General features: G+C 47.0%; 1 protein-coding gene and 1 non-coding gene across 2 annotated transcripts in view; both read left to right on the top strand.

The window, feature by feature from the left end:
- The window catches only part of Ezr (ezrin), a 42,650-nt gene that overhangs the window by 11,683 nt on the left and 16,595 nt on the right, over positions 1-14,372 (top strand). The window contains exons 2-3 of the mRNA XM_027401082.2: positions 9,397-9,480; positions 13,339-13,434. Of these exons, the coding sequence (XP_027256883.1) occupies positions 9,397-9,480; positions 13,339-13,434 (180 nt within the window). The remainder of the gene's footprint in view (positions 1-9,396; positions 9,481-13,338; positions 13,435-14,372) is intronic.
- On the top strand, positions 11,693-11,777 carry LOC113834109. Its single transcript, XR_003482408.1, has one exon. It is a non-coding gene; the product is annotated as a small nucleolar RNA SNORD62 (small nucleolar RNA).

Raw genomic sequence — 14,372 nt, 5'->3', positions numbered from 1 at the left:
AAAAAAAAAAAAAAGTTATACCTATGGAGTTCCTTAAAGCATATTTGGCATCTGTAAGGCGACATGTGGATCTGCCATTTGCTTTCTGGGAAGCCACATCAGGCTGGCTGCACACACCAGGGGTGTACAAGGCATGACTTATGCTTTACACTAAGTGTGTGTGTGTGTGTGTGAGAGAGAGAGAGAGAGAGAGAGATCCTAGTTGTGTTGAAATGTGCTTTAAGTATCCACATATCCCAGGGTACAGGTAGAAGGTGTTTGTAGACAGTTGTGAATCTCGAAAAAAACTTAAATTTGGCAACCTGCATTGTGCCAGACATGCTTGTGATTTAAAGTTAAATGATGGCTTTAGACTCTTACTGGATTTAGAGTTTGCACTGACATTTTCTAGACACCGAGGAAGAGCAGTGAACTGGGAGAGGAGAGAACGGCTTGCTTCTTCATGCAGTCAAGCTGGCTCCTTTAGCTCTGACCTCTGTGGCCACCACTTTTCACTTGTGATTAGTGCTGGGGCAAACGCTAGCCAGGATGATGCTAATATCAGCCTGGTGGCCGGTTAGTCTCAATCTGTGCTGCCACCAGGAATTTGCTTGTTCCACATACAGCCCAGCATGAAGTCCCCTGCTGCTTGGCCTTATTGCTAGGGAGCCACAAATGCCCCCAAGAACAGTCTTCAGTGGAATTGCTGACCCTGGCTTATGATCCAGATGTTGCCACCAGGTCTCAGTGACTTGATATTTCTGTGAACGGTGTGACTGGCACTCATGGTTTCTGGGAAAGTTAGAGAGACAGAAGGACCACAGACCAGCACTTTGACCTCAGGGGAGCAGCTCTCTGGTTGAGTGACAAGTGGACTCTGTTATTGTTATTACTTAGGCAATAAAAGATACATATCTGGTATTGTATCATCATATGGAATTTTATTATTCTGAGGACATGCACCCTAGAGTCAGATGCCTTCTGCCTTGCTCTGCTAGCGACAGTGATGCACGCAGATCTTACCGCTTGCCTTACGGACAGATTTGCAGCAATTAACCCAAGGCTGAGCTTCCTTTGGCATGTGACCGATTTCCTAAGTGCTTTACACTCTTGGGGAGGGCAGTATGACACGATGAACAGGGCTGACTTACAGCTTGGTATGAATGACCCGAAGTTGTGCTCATCTTTATCAGTGGACTGCAGATTCTCCTAGGGGTTATCTCATCTGGACTGGTGCATCAGTCCTGCTGTTTCCACCTTGCCCACGCATGAACAGGCATGCTCAGGTCGCCTGGCTGGAAGAGCGAGAGCTTTGATGGATACCAGCCTGCCTTTGAATATCCGGGTTCAGCTCTGGCTGTGGGTAGAGTTTTGGGAAAGAACCACATGGCCAGTGCTTGCTGGACAAGCCTGTGAGAACACTGTAACAAGTACGAAGTTCTTAAACAGGTCTGTCTTAGGGACCCCCTGTTGTGGGACTTCTCTCTGCAACACTTGTGATATTTTGGTCAACTTTGATTCTGCGTAGTAGTTCTTGCTTTGGCCCTCTCCAAAAGAAGGGGTAGCTTTGTGGAGTTAAGTGGGGGGGGGAGTCCATTACATAATTGCTTTCTAGAAATAGTAACAATATAAAACACTATCCTGGGAGTTGCCATTGCAGCAATTTTATAGACCTTAGGCATATATAAACAATAGTTAGTTAGTCCCAGGCAGATGTAGGCAGCCATGTTGTTACAGATGGAAACAGCTATCTTAACAATTGGCCAGGGGTGGGGGGGGAAACTCAGCAGGTAAAGCCTGTGCAGGAACTTTGCCATTCGAGATCACCCCCTGGAGCTTACATAAGGTGGGTAGGGAGAGCCAGCTTCACAGTGGTCCTGTGACACTGGTGGGTCTAGGCACACATAATGACAATAAATTAAAAATTTTAATTAGTTGTTGCTGTGACAGCTTCCAAAGGGACTTGTATGTAGAAGGAGAACTTCAGAAGAAAAATCCCAACAGTAAGCCACAGAAGCTGTGGGCTGTAGTCTGCCCACCTTGGCAGAGTTTCGAAGTCTGTCTTTCCATGGGAGGTGGTTAAGATTTGCTAAGTGTTACTGGTAACGTTTTACACAATTTGGTTATTTGTTAGCCAGCATCTATGCAGAGTGGCCACTGGGTCTTAGGAGATGACATCAGATGACATTGCATTTGCAGAGACAGAGGAGCCCATGTCCTACTCCTCAGAATTCTGGTCCTTTCTAGTCCTTGACACAAACTCCTGCCAGTGATTTCCATGTAGATCATGGTTAGCAGGTGCTTAATCCCAGCTGAAGGAGTTGCAGCCTCCACCATGTCAGACTCTTTCCCTTGAGCACATGTTGTCATTGACACCCCTACCCCTCAGCTTGGCATAGTAAGTTCACTTACAGCCCTGTCCACCCCCAGGCCTAGGAAGCAAGTGCTTCATTTGTTGAGCTAATTCATGCTACAATGTGGCTTACATCCCAGAGGAATGCCAAGGTTAGTATCCAGGTGAAGCTGGCTACATTTCTTAGACCATCAAGAAAACTTGTGGCTTGGGTTTCCTCCTTAAGTCAGACACCATAGACAGTGTGTTTCTGCATGTTTCCTCAGCAGGACGGGGGCAGGTCCTTAGGGGTGGGAAATCTGTTAATATAGAGTGGTGTGGGGGGCTGGAGAGGTGGCTCAGAGGTTAAGAGCGCCGACTGCTCTTCCAGAGGTCTTGAGTCAATTCCCAGCAACCACATGGTGGCTCACAACCATCCGTTATGAGATCTGGTGCCCTCTTCTGGTGTGCAGATATACATGGAAGCAGAATGTTGTATACATAATAAGTAAATAAATATAATAAAAGTAAATAAATAAATAAATAAAATCTTTAAAAAAAAAAAAAAGAGTGGTGTGTGATCAGTATCATTGGAGGGGGGCTCTGGGTTCCTGCCTCTGTCTAGGGAGAAGCAGGACCCAGGGAGACCCTGTCTCTCTCTTCTGCCCTGGAGGGACAGACTACAGCTTACCAGCTCACAGCTCAGTAGCCACCCAGTCCCAAGGGCTGACCCTGCCGCCTCCACCAAGGACAAAGTGAGGTGGGAATGGAGTGGAGTTATATGCTGCTTGGTCAGGCCAATTTGTTTGATAGCTAGTCCTGCCTTCCCAAGAACACGGAATATTTTCATCTAAAACTCAAACAAAGTAAGCTTAATTAAATGTTTTAGTTCTTGAAAACAGTCTCCTTTCATCTTTATTCCAGCAAGCTGACCATACATGGTCTGGCTTGAGTGACGGTGCTTTTTAGCTGTCCTGTTTGCAATCAACAGGGAGCAAACTAACAAATAAAATGCTTACCCAGTAATTCCTCAGGGGGGTTGAGAAAGGGATGTGTCCATACAGTGGAACACCATCTGACAATAAAAGGGGATGAAGACTGATACATGCACAACAGAGACGATCTTGAGAACGTGGTAAGATAGACGACAGGAGGTGTCATCTACCTGACATGCCCAGAATAGGCAATCATAGAGCCAAATAGTAGGTTATTGGTCAACAAGGTTTGGGGGTTGAGAATAATGGGGGGTGATGCTAGTAGGCGTCATGTTTCATTTTGAGGTGGTTGAGAACATTCTGAAACCAGCTGGGTATGGCAGTGCACACCGGGAATCCTTGACTATGAGCAGAGGCCAGCTGTGCTGTGTAGCAATACTCTCTCTCTCTCTCTCTCTCTCTCTCTCTCTCTCTCTCCCCCTCTCTCTCTCTCTCACATACACACACACACACACACACACACACACACATACACACACAGTCTAAAACTTGACAACAATGTTTGTGTGTAATTCCATGAATGATGGAAATCCCAGATTTCTCATTGCAAATGGGTTAATTTTTACAGCATGTAAATTATACTTCCTCAAAGCTCTTAAAAAAAGCACCGACTCAACCTGAAAATGAAAATATAGACTTGGCTCAATTATCCAGTCAAGTAGCCTGAAACAGGCATCATCTGTGACACCCCCATCCTCCCTGCCTCTGTGGGAGAATGTTCTCTGTCCACTTCCTGTTCTGAGCATTCCCAAGCAGGTAAAAGGTCCTAGGCAAGTGCATGACGGTTGTTAGAAGCTGCTGAAGTGGCACTCCTGGCTGGAATGATGGAAGTCAGCACTGACGTTTGCACTGATAAGGAAGGCTGGGCTCTCTCAGCACAATCTTGGGCCCAGACTGAGCGCTGATCCCAGGCAGCTGTGATAACTGGGTGTTGTCTCACCACCAGACCCTGCCTGAAATCCAGACATTCAAATGCCACTTTGAATTTCCTTTCTTTCCTATGGCATTCCTGTTACTTGAATATAGAGGAAAAGTCACTGGAGATGTTTCACCTGTAGTCATGTGGTGATGTTCAGGCTGCTCCTTGAAGGCTGTGTCACGTGTCTGTGGAGGGGTCAGTCTAGAATGTATCCCTGTGTCAGAGCTTGTATTGACGTGTTTGCACTCGCTCCATAAAAGTGAGTGTAGAAACCGGCCATGGTGGCGCACACCTTTAATCCCAGCACTCAGGAGGCAGAGGCAGGAGGATCTCTGTGAGTTTGAGGCCAGCCTGGTCTACAAATCAAGTTCTAGGCAGCCAGGGTTACATAATAGAGAGACCCTGTCTCAAAACAAAACAAACAAACAAAACCAAAGTGAGTGAGAAACTCACTTATCTTAAGCTAAGTTCAACCCTCTCAGTGACATTACCCAAAGGAAACTTGAGCAACAAGATTGATTTACCAAGGTCAGAGAAGAGCCAGGAGATAATTTGACATAAGTCAAACCCGGCAATTACACATGGGAGAGATAGGATAGATGGTACAAGGTTTCACTGTCAAGTCCCTCTGCTATTCCCTTAGACCCCGAGAAGACATTTTAGATCACATTTTGATAATTAAACTGACCAGAAATTGTGTTTTTCAAAGTGCACTCTGAAAAAAATCCTGCACCTTTGAGATGCCCCTGGGCAATAGAGCCTGGGAATTCTAGCCTGGGCAGCCATGGAATTTCAGTTTGCCTCAGCTAAACAAAAGGAACAAGAAAGTTACTCCACAGTCACATGGCCTTGGGACATGGCCCCCTCCCCATGTCTTCCCAGTCTCTTTAAAAGTCACACAACTCTCTAGAGAACCACACAGCCACTGGCATGGCCAGAAGATGCACAAGACATTGTTCAGACTTCTATACCAGTACAACTGGGGGGTGGAGGGACAGAGAAAAAGATTCTGACCTTCTTGTCCCGTGATTGAGGAACCAGCAAAGGGGAGGCTGGTTTATTTTGCTTTAAACAGAGTAGCTGCTGCTGGTTTATTCAAAACAAAGCCAGGTTGGGTGGCTAGGTCTTTAATCTCCGAGGCACAGAAGCAGTTCAGCCTGCACTGCCCAGCAAGGTCATCCTGAAAATTGAAGTAGGTGTCCATGAACATGTCCCCCTGGCTGCTTGTTACTAGCCTCTATCGTTATTTTCTTCCCTGTGGTCAGGTGATGTGATTGGCTGTCCTGCGTTCCATCCGAATGCCCTCAGTTCCCTTGTCTCTGGACAGACCCCATACCTCTCTGGGTCAGCCCCAGCCAGCTGAGAACACCCATGTAGCCTGAATCTAGACCTTCAGACCTGAGTAGGAGGCAGGACCCAGGACCAGCCTTTGGAGGGTCAGGTGACTGAGGCCCAAGGGCAGAGCATCTTTTGCTCTGGGCTAAAGGACCTGGTCCTTGACACCTCTTTTTATTTTATTTTATGCTTTATTTGATTTCTGGGACAGGGTTTCTCTGTGTAGTCTTGGCTGTCCTGGAACTTGCTCTATAGACAGCTGGCCTTGAATTTAGATCCTTCTGCCTCTGCCTCCCGAGTGCTGGGATTAAGTGTACGTCACTGCCTGGCAACACCTTCATTCCTGCCAGTGTCCCAGTAATGCCTGCATTTGGCCTGCCCTCAGAAAGTCTTCACTTGGTTTTAAGAAATATGAATCCCTGAGCCAGATGTGGTGGTGCACACCTGTAACCCCCAGCACTCTGGGGATCAAGGCAGGAGGATCATGAGTTCTAGACTAACCTAGGCTATATATAACCCAGACTTGTCTCAAAATAACAAAAGGAAGATACAGGTTCTCGATTCTTGAGACTGACAGGTGGGCTTTTAAAAAGCAGTTCCAAGGAAGCTGATGGAACCCACCCAAGGGAGAGGAAGGGGCAGACCACTGAGGGGGTTGGGGGATGGCTGCTCTCTGTTCATGGTGCCCTCAGATGCCTATGCATCCTGAATGAGCCCAGGACATGGGAGGTACCCGACAGTGGGGCCAGGCAGGTTAATCTCATCAATTCTGGGAACAGTAGGTTTAAGCTGAGCTGACCTAGAGTAAGAATGCTTTGAAAAGATTGATTAAGCAAAGGGTGGGTGGGGTCAGTGTTGACCAGGCCACCATTCAATCCTGATCCGTAATAAAGTGTGGCTGAGTGGTTCCATGAATCCTTGTGAAATGCTAGTTGCTTTTCATTAAAAGCAAAAACAAAACCACAAAGCTTTGTTTAAATTTAATTTTTACTGGCTCATTTCATCCTTATTTTTTAGACATAAAATTTTAGCTCATTCCCATTTTCATTTTCAGGTGGTTTGGTTTAAAGAAAACCTTGCACCATATACTGGCAGTAAATGAGAAACTGGCCCTTCCACCAAAGTCATTCACCTAAGTTGTGCTGCTGCCAGGGCCACTAAATAGGATCAGTGTGAAACATACCCGCATTTATTAGAAACTCACTTTCTTCAAGGGGCTTGGATATTGTCAATACTGTGCTAACTTGGCTTGTGTCCAAGATAACCTTTAAAAAGGATTTTGAAATTAAATTTAATTAATTAAAATTAAGTTAATTTTAAATTGCATTTACTTATTTGTTGAGGCAGGGAGAGTGTATATATGCCACTGGTATGCATGAGGAGGTCAGAGGACACATTGAGAGAGTTATTCTCTCCTTCCACCATGTGAGTCTGGGAGCTCAAATTCAGGTTGGCCTTAGTGGTGGCTACCTTTACCTGCTGAGCTATCTCTTGTCAAGATAAGTCAATATTGGCAATTCTGGGGTGCATATCTAGGACCCCCAAGTAGTAAGAGCTCTGAGCTGCATCCCACTTCAGCATTACCCTTGACAAGTGTGAGATGTAAATTACCCAGACAATGAGAACTGCCACAGGCCCTCTGCTCTCCAGTCTTTGTGTGCAGTTTGGAGTTGTGAGTCAGTTAAGTTCTTTGTGGACCATCCTCCTGTCAACGGGACCATTTAGTTCTTTATTTCTATGCCATTGTTGCCATTCAGGCACCAAATCCTCTGAGTTCATTAGAAACCCTCATTTACCATGCAAACCCAGCATCAGGAGAACACAGAAGGGAAGCTGGGGTATCCTCAGTTGTTGAAGCCTGATTTCTCTTGGGCTCCCATAATGTGGATGTGAACAATTCTGTTATGTTATTAAAGGCTGCACTTAGATTTCGATGGACGTTTGAGCTGCATTGCAACACATTAAAGATTTATAAACTGCAAACAATCCTACTGGTCTTTCTAAACATGGAATAAATAGCTCAGTGTGTGCCTTGTTTTGGAAATGTGTGGTTGGGGATTGGTGCTTTTAGGTGTCCAGTGACTTGGAACACATGTGCTTAGGAACTGGCTCCGAGGGATACTGAAGGCATCTTCGGTGCTTGGAATGGTCTTGTAGAATGATCACCGTGCTGTCCAGATGCCAGCATCACCTTCAACAGAGACATTGGTGGGCCATAACTGCTGAGAGCAGTGCACCATGGGCAACAAGGTCTGTTGGTGATGGTTGCGACGGCACACCTGTATCGAGATTGTGGAGACGGCACTGTATATGAATCTGTACGTGTGTTGATATTGACTTGGCACCTTTAGAGAGGACTCTTCTGTTGGTCTTTTGCTTTGGTTTTGTTGTGGTTTTTAGAGACAGGGTTTCTCTGTGTAGCCCTAGCTGTCTTAGAACTCACTCTGTAGACCAGGCTGGCCTTGACCTCACTGAGATCTGCCTGTCTCCTGAGTGCCAGGATTAAAGGCATGCACCATCACTCCTAGTTTAGGAAGGATTCTTAAAAGCCTTGTGTATGCCTAGTCAGACCTGGGGATTGTCCCTTTGGATAGGGCCAGTGGAGGGAAATCTTGTTTTGCTGCAGCTGTGACAATGAGGCCCCTGCAGTGGAAGGGATGGATTCTCCAAGTCACACAGACCTGAGCAAGCTTAAGCAGTTCACTTTCTACACTCAACTGAGCGATGGTAGCCTACACCAGCAGAGGCACTTACAAAGCTGCTTGCTTACCTTCTGAGTTGCCTGCAGTACAACTGGAATAAAACCTAATCAGAACCCTAAGATAGCACATAGCTGGTGTGGTCACACATGCCTATAGTCCTGGCTGAGGCAGCAGGGATTGTCCATGAGTTAGAGGCCAGCCTGGTCTACATAGTGAGTTCCCATGAGTTAGAGGCCAGCCTAGTTTACATTACTTTCTGTCTGGTGAGACTATCTCAAAAAAGCCTCAAAGAGGAGATTGGTATTATATTTTAAATTTCTAATAACTGTGTTTCGTGTAGTTTCCAGAACAGCTGATATCAACTGTGCGTGTGCATACACATGCGTAAGTGTATTTGCAAATGTGGGCGCATGTGTGTGTGTTCCTGCTAAGGCCTGAGGGCCATGTTGGTAGTCTTCCTTGATTGCTGTCCACTCTATTTATCAAGGCAGGGTCTCTGATGGAACTCCAAGCTCTCCAATTCCAGCTAGTCTGGGTACCAAACTCTGGTCCCCATACTTTATGTCAAGCACTCTATCCACTGAGCCGTCTCCACCACCCGTATAGTATCTCTTTATGGTAATCATTGCCTTTGGCTCTGAAGATGACCTCTTCTGAATGCCCAAGTTTAGAACGCCCTGATCCCAAATGGTCTGCAGATCCAGCCTGCTCTTCCTGTATGTGGTTGCTGAAGCTCTGCCGACCTAGTGTTGGGATGTTTGTTTAGTTTATGTTTTCCTGATGCCCTCCCCTTTAATTAAAAAAAGAGTATTATTATCAGGAAGTATAAATTGAAGTTTTTTTGCAGTCAATTCTAGTTCTTCAGCTTGTAGATGTGGGGAGACTTTTTTTTTCAAGTCTGGAGAATGATGCCTTTCTCCTGGGTACTAGTGATGCCAGCCAGCGATGCTCCCAGCATCTGGAATGTATGTTAGAGCAGCCCTTGGTTTATCCAGTCTTAAACATTATTGCACTTTATTGCAAACCTTTTGTTTTTTTTTTTCCCTCCTCCTCCCCCTTCTTGGTTTTTGTAGTCCAGGGGGCTACAGGGGAAGAAGGCACAGGGAAATTCAGGTTTCTCTTCCTCTTTTCCAGGTCAACGTCCGGGTGACCACCATGGATGCAGAGCTGGAGTTTGCCATCCAGCCAAACACCACCGGGAAACAGCTTTTTGATCAGGTCAGTCTTGTGAGTCTCCAACATTGGCAAGGGTTGTTGACCACTTTGGAGAAGTCTGTAAGGGACCAAACCTTCTGTCTTCTAAGCAGATTATTGTGTTTTGTTCACTCCAGGTAGCAGATGAAAAGGGCCTTTGAGAAAGTTGAGCTCGGAATCACCCATTAAGTCGGATCTTTTTGTTAAGTAGCTATTAGTTGATAATACTCCCTAGACGTTGGGGTTTACCATAGCAACACTGCTCCAAATGCAATTTTGTTAAATGGTTCAGCCCTTCCCAAAGTGGGCTAGAAAACATCATTTAGTGTTGTTTAACAGCTGTGTGTCACTAGTCAGCGAGCTCTCTGCAGAGGGGACAGATAGTCACTCTTTTAGGTTTAAAGACAATGTGGTCTGTGTCATAACTGCTCATTCTTTCCACTATTACCAAAAAGTGGCCACAAATCCATGAATTGTGAGCACAATGACCTTTTTCAGATAAAAATGATGTGGGGCACCACATTTTTAAAGGGATTTCCTGAACCTTAAAAAAAATTCTTACCTTGTAGGCCACACGGGTAGTTAGCAGGCTAGATTTGGCATCCGGGCCATAGCTGGCCGCCTCTGCTTCATTTAGAATCCTCTTCTGCTGTTGAGACAGAAGTGGCTTTGCCAACGTGAGCACCGTGACATGGTTGTGCTAGAGCCCATCTGACCTGGAATGGTTCTAAGTGGTTCAGCCCTGTGGTCCCTCTTGCTTTTGTGAGGAAACAGACTATCCTGTGTTCTGTTTCTTAACAAAACACTGCAGGTAGCCAGCTCCAATGGGCAGTTTCACTGCATTACACTTGTTTTTGGAAAGTAGCTTTTCCAGAATGTTCTAACATGACACGTAACGGAGAGAATGGGCACCTCTTGTTCCCATCTTGTGGCAGGTCTTGGAAAACCAAAACCCTCCTTGCCTCTTTGTTCTCCGCCCAACTTCATAGACTAAATGGACCCAAACAGTGGTGGGGGATGTGCTGAAGATGCCTGGGTTCTGGCCAGCAGCTCACCCTTGGCCTCCGGGCTCTCAGCGGGGTCTGCACGGGCCTAGTCTGGAAGTAGCAAGGCAGATGCGTCTATGTCCTTGTGCCTCCTGAATCCTGAGGTGAATGGCAGAGATAAATGAGAGCAAACTCTAGAGAGCAGACAAGGGTCTGGGGCACAAGGCCAGAGCATAGACAAGTCACGCACCCGATCGAGGAGCTGGCCGGCCCAAGCGACCCCACTGCCATTCTGCATTCAAGGTCCAAGCCTGAAAATGAATGTTGGTGCTGAGGAACCCCGGGGAGGGAATTTCTGCACTGCTGCCCATGCTCCACGCAATCTTCTCTGGAAGTGAGCACAGGGTACTTAGTGCCTGCCAGGTGGCTCTTGCCTGCAGCAGAACCCTGGGTGCCAGGACGTGCCCAGACCTGTTTTGCAGGGCTGCTTGCCACTCACCATTGTTTGAAGGTGGCTCTCTTCTAGTAAGATTTAAGATACTTTATATTTTGGGGTGAGGCTAGACTCAGGATGAAATCTAAAGGTCACCCCTGACCTTTAGACATAGCCACCGAGTGCTGTCTGGCATCGTGTCCAGGACCCTAGCTTGATCAGTTTTGGCTCTCGAGTACCCTCTTCCTTACTGGCAAATGATTGGTGGGCCCGCAATCTAAATTGCTTTCAAAACAGAGCAGGAAACTGTAGTGAGAGAGGAGAAATGAGACCATAGTTACAGATTCAAGGAAGGAGGCTTGTCCCCAACCCATACCCTCCAGCCTGATGGAGCCAAGCAAAAGAGACCATGGGCATGCCAGCACCCCTGTGACAGCACCCCACTACCCTGCTTCTGCAGTGGCCTTTTCCCTCTTCTCTCTACTGGGCTCTAGCTGGAGAACCATGTGGAGCAAGAACTGGGATTGATGTTCTGTGGGGAAGGGGGCTGGGGGGGGGGGTGTGAATGGTACACAGCATGTCAGCCTGGTTGACTGAAACAGGCACCCCTGTCCTTGTGTCATAAGCCTGTCATCCAAACCCTTCCCGAGGCAGAGGTGAGGGTCAACCCCAGGCTGCCGAGACACTTGTGTGGGTGAAGCCAAGAGGTGAATCATAGGACCTTGAAGGCAGTGGAAACTGGTGGCTTTGTGGGAGTGTGGGATTCCCTTGTAGGAGGACCTATGACCTATGGGGTGGTTTCAGAATGTACCAACGGTCTCAGTGATGCAGTTCCAATAGATCCTTCTGACCCTCTACTGTGGACTCAAAGCAGGGAGATGAAGAGGACAGAAACTGAGAGACCAAAAAATAGCGAGGGAAGATTGTTTAACATGCCTTGAGGGGAAGCCCAAGCTTTAAAATAAAACCACCAAAGACCATTCATTGGGAACAGTAGGGAGGGAGTGGCAGGTCAGGGCAATGGGGCAGCTTTCCACTTGGCGGTGGCTACACGGGATGCTTGCACACTCACATGTCCATCCACACAAATGCAAGAGGGGACTCTTGAGTGGTGGCCTTGGAAGTCAGTGGAAGCCTGGAGCCCTGGAGAGGGAGGTCGAATGGACAGGAAGTTCTCACTGGCTGCTCAGGACCAGACTGGGGCTGCAGTTGGGTGGATGAAGTGGAAAGGGTGGATTAGAGCCAACACCTGCTTGTTGGCATGTGTAGGGCTCTGTTGTGTAACCCCATGTCACCTCGGATGATAAGGTGCTGGTTTGTGGAGAGTAGGAAGTCACCAGGGGTGGACATAGAACCCTTGCGCACCAGCACAAGGGTACGGGCTTCACAAAGTCTTTGGAGCAGAGTGTGTGGAAGCAGCCAGGCTTCCTTCACGCCATCCCATGGCAAAATCTTGCACCCTACTGTTTTGTGGGGTGAGTAGAGGGAGAAAATGAGCAGAGAGGCCCGTAGCAGTTACTAAGCAGAGACTCTGAAGTGCTAGCAAGCATCTGCTTCTCTACAGAAGAAGGGGACAGACGCAGCCAGGGTTCCTTGTTGCCCTGTCTATATGGTTTCTCTTTTTAGGGGAGATGAGACACCTTACTATGTAGCCTGTGGTGGTCTCTAACTCTCACCCTTCCTGCCTTGCACCCCTGAAAGCTGGGATTTGGTGTGTACCATCAGCACCTGGCTTTCTATATAGTTTCTAGTGTGTTTAGTCAGTCTAGTGTGTCACTTGAAACATGAAAGGATCTCTTAGGAGAAGAACGGTAACTTTTTTTTTTTTTAAGGTTTAATGTTCCCTGTTGTGGCATTTAAAATTACAACATCTGAGATTTGGGACTTAGTTTGTGTGTGTCTGTGTGTGTGTCTGTGTGTCTGTGTGTCTGTGTCTGGGTGTGTCGTGTGTGTCTGTGTCTATTTCTGTGTGTGTGTGTGTGTGTCTATGTCTCTGTGTGGGTGTGTGTCCATGTCTGTCTGTGTGTGTGTGTCTGTGTCTGTGTCTATGTCTATGTCTGTCTGTGACTGTGTGTGTGTGTGTGTGTGTCTGTGTCTATGTGTGGTTACTTCCATGGACCACTTGTTGTGTTGATTATTTCCAACCTTCTCTCACCTGAGCATCGTGATGCAGGACAGTGTGCCTGGACATTCCTGGAGGTGGACTGTTAGTTCTGTGTGCTCACCACAGCCTGTAGTAAAGGGGTAGGGTTGGCAAAACTTACAGATAACCTTGAATCTGGTCAAATTTGGGCTAAAATGTGTCACTTGTGCTTTGACGTGACATCTGTGAGTCAGAGGTTGAACTCTGTTGTACCAAGCAGAGTCCCAGTCTCTGGGGACTGCTGAGCACATGGGGTCACCGCTGGCTGCTGTTGCCTGTGTGAGAGTGTTTCTCATGGTGCGCCTCTTGCTCTTTCACAGGTAGTAAAGACTATTGGCCTCCGGGAGGTGTGGTACTTTGGCCTCCAGTATGTGGACAATAAAGGATTTCCTACCTGGTTGAAACTTGACAAAAAGGTGAGTTGGAGTTAACCATTTGTTATTAGCTGGGAGATGATCCCCTCTGAGGCTATCAAAGCCAGAGTTGTCTCAACTATATCTTTGTTGTCTTTTTCTTCCTTGTTATTGTGTAAAGACTTTTATAGACAGAGGCTGCAAGCTTCCAGGAAGAGAGAATGTGGACTAGAATTAGATCTTGGCACTCCTCCCTGGGTCCCCTGTTGGAGCAGGTGATGGTTAACTGCCTCGTGGCCTTAGTTGTTGTTTTTCTCTACATGAGATTCATTTAGAAATCACGAGTCACCCACCATATTGTCAGAACCTGCTGTTTTGTTTGAGTCTGCAGTAAATTATCTTCTTGCTCCGAAGATTGGGCAACCCCACTCTTAGTCATGAAAGCACCAGCTAAATGTGTTTTCTCAGACCCTTGTCAGCCTGTTCTGCTTGCTCTCCACCTCATTTTCCATGTCACTGTAAGGGAGGGGAGAGTGGATCGACAGCGAAGTATGGGGGTCAGTTCATGGTCCAGCGACAGACAGGCTGGCTGGAGGGCAAGTCACAGCGGGAAGGACATGGGGTCATTCCTAAATGAGTTTTTTGGGACTGGTACCACTGTCCCAAGAAATGGTGATGGGGTGAGTGGTCCTGCAGCCCAGTAGCTGGGTTTCCAGCAGAGCCAAGATGCTTTGGACCAACTTACTACATCACATGCTACAATGATGAATTTCAGAGCTAGAGATTGGGACTGAGTTGGTAGAATGCTTGCCTGGCATGCATAAAGCCCTGTGTAAACCAGGCATGATGGGTGATGCCCATAATCCTAGAACTCAGTAGGCAGAGGCAGGAGTATCAAACTCAAGACCATCCTCCATAAGGTAACAAGTCTGAAGCAAGCCTGGGATGCTCTCGGATGGTAACAGCAATACTTAGGTGATAACTTTGGAGTCACTGGTGTT

Source organism: Cricetulus griseus, chromosome 2 (assembly GCF_003668045.3).
Source record: "Cricetulus griseus strain 17A/GY chromosome 2, alternate assembly CriGri-PICRH-1.0, whole genome shotgun sequence".
NCBI lineage: Eukaryota > Metazoa > Chordata > Mammalia > Rodentia > Cricetidae > Cricetulus > Cricetulus griseus.
Note: the sequence above shows the minus strand (reverse complement) of the source record. Positions and strands in the feature narration are given on the sequence as shown.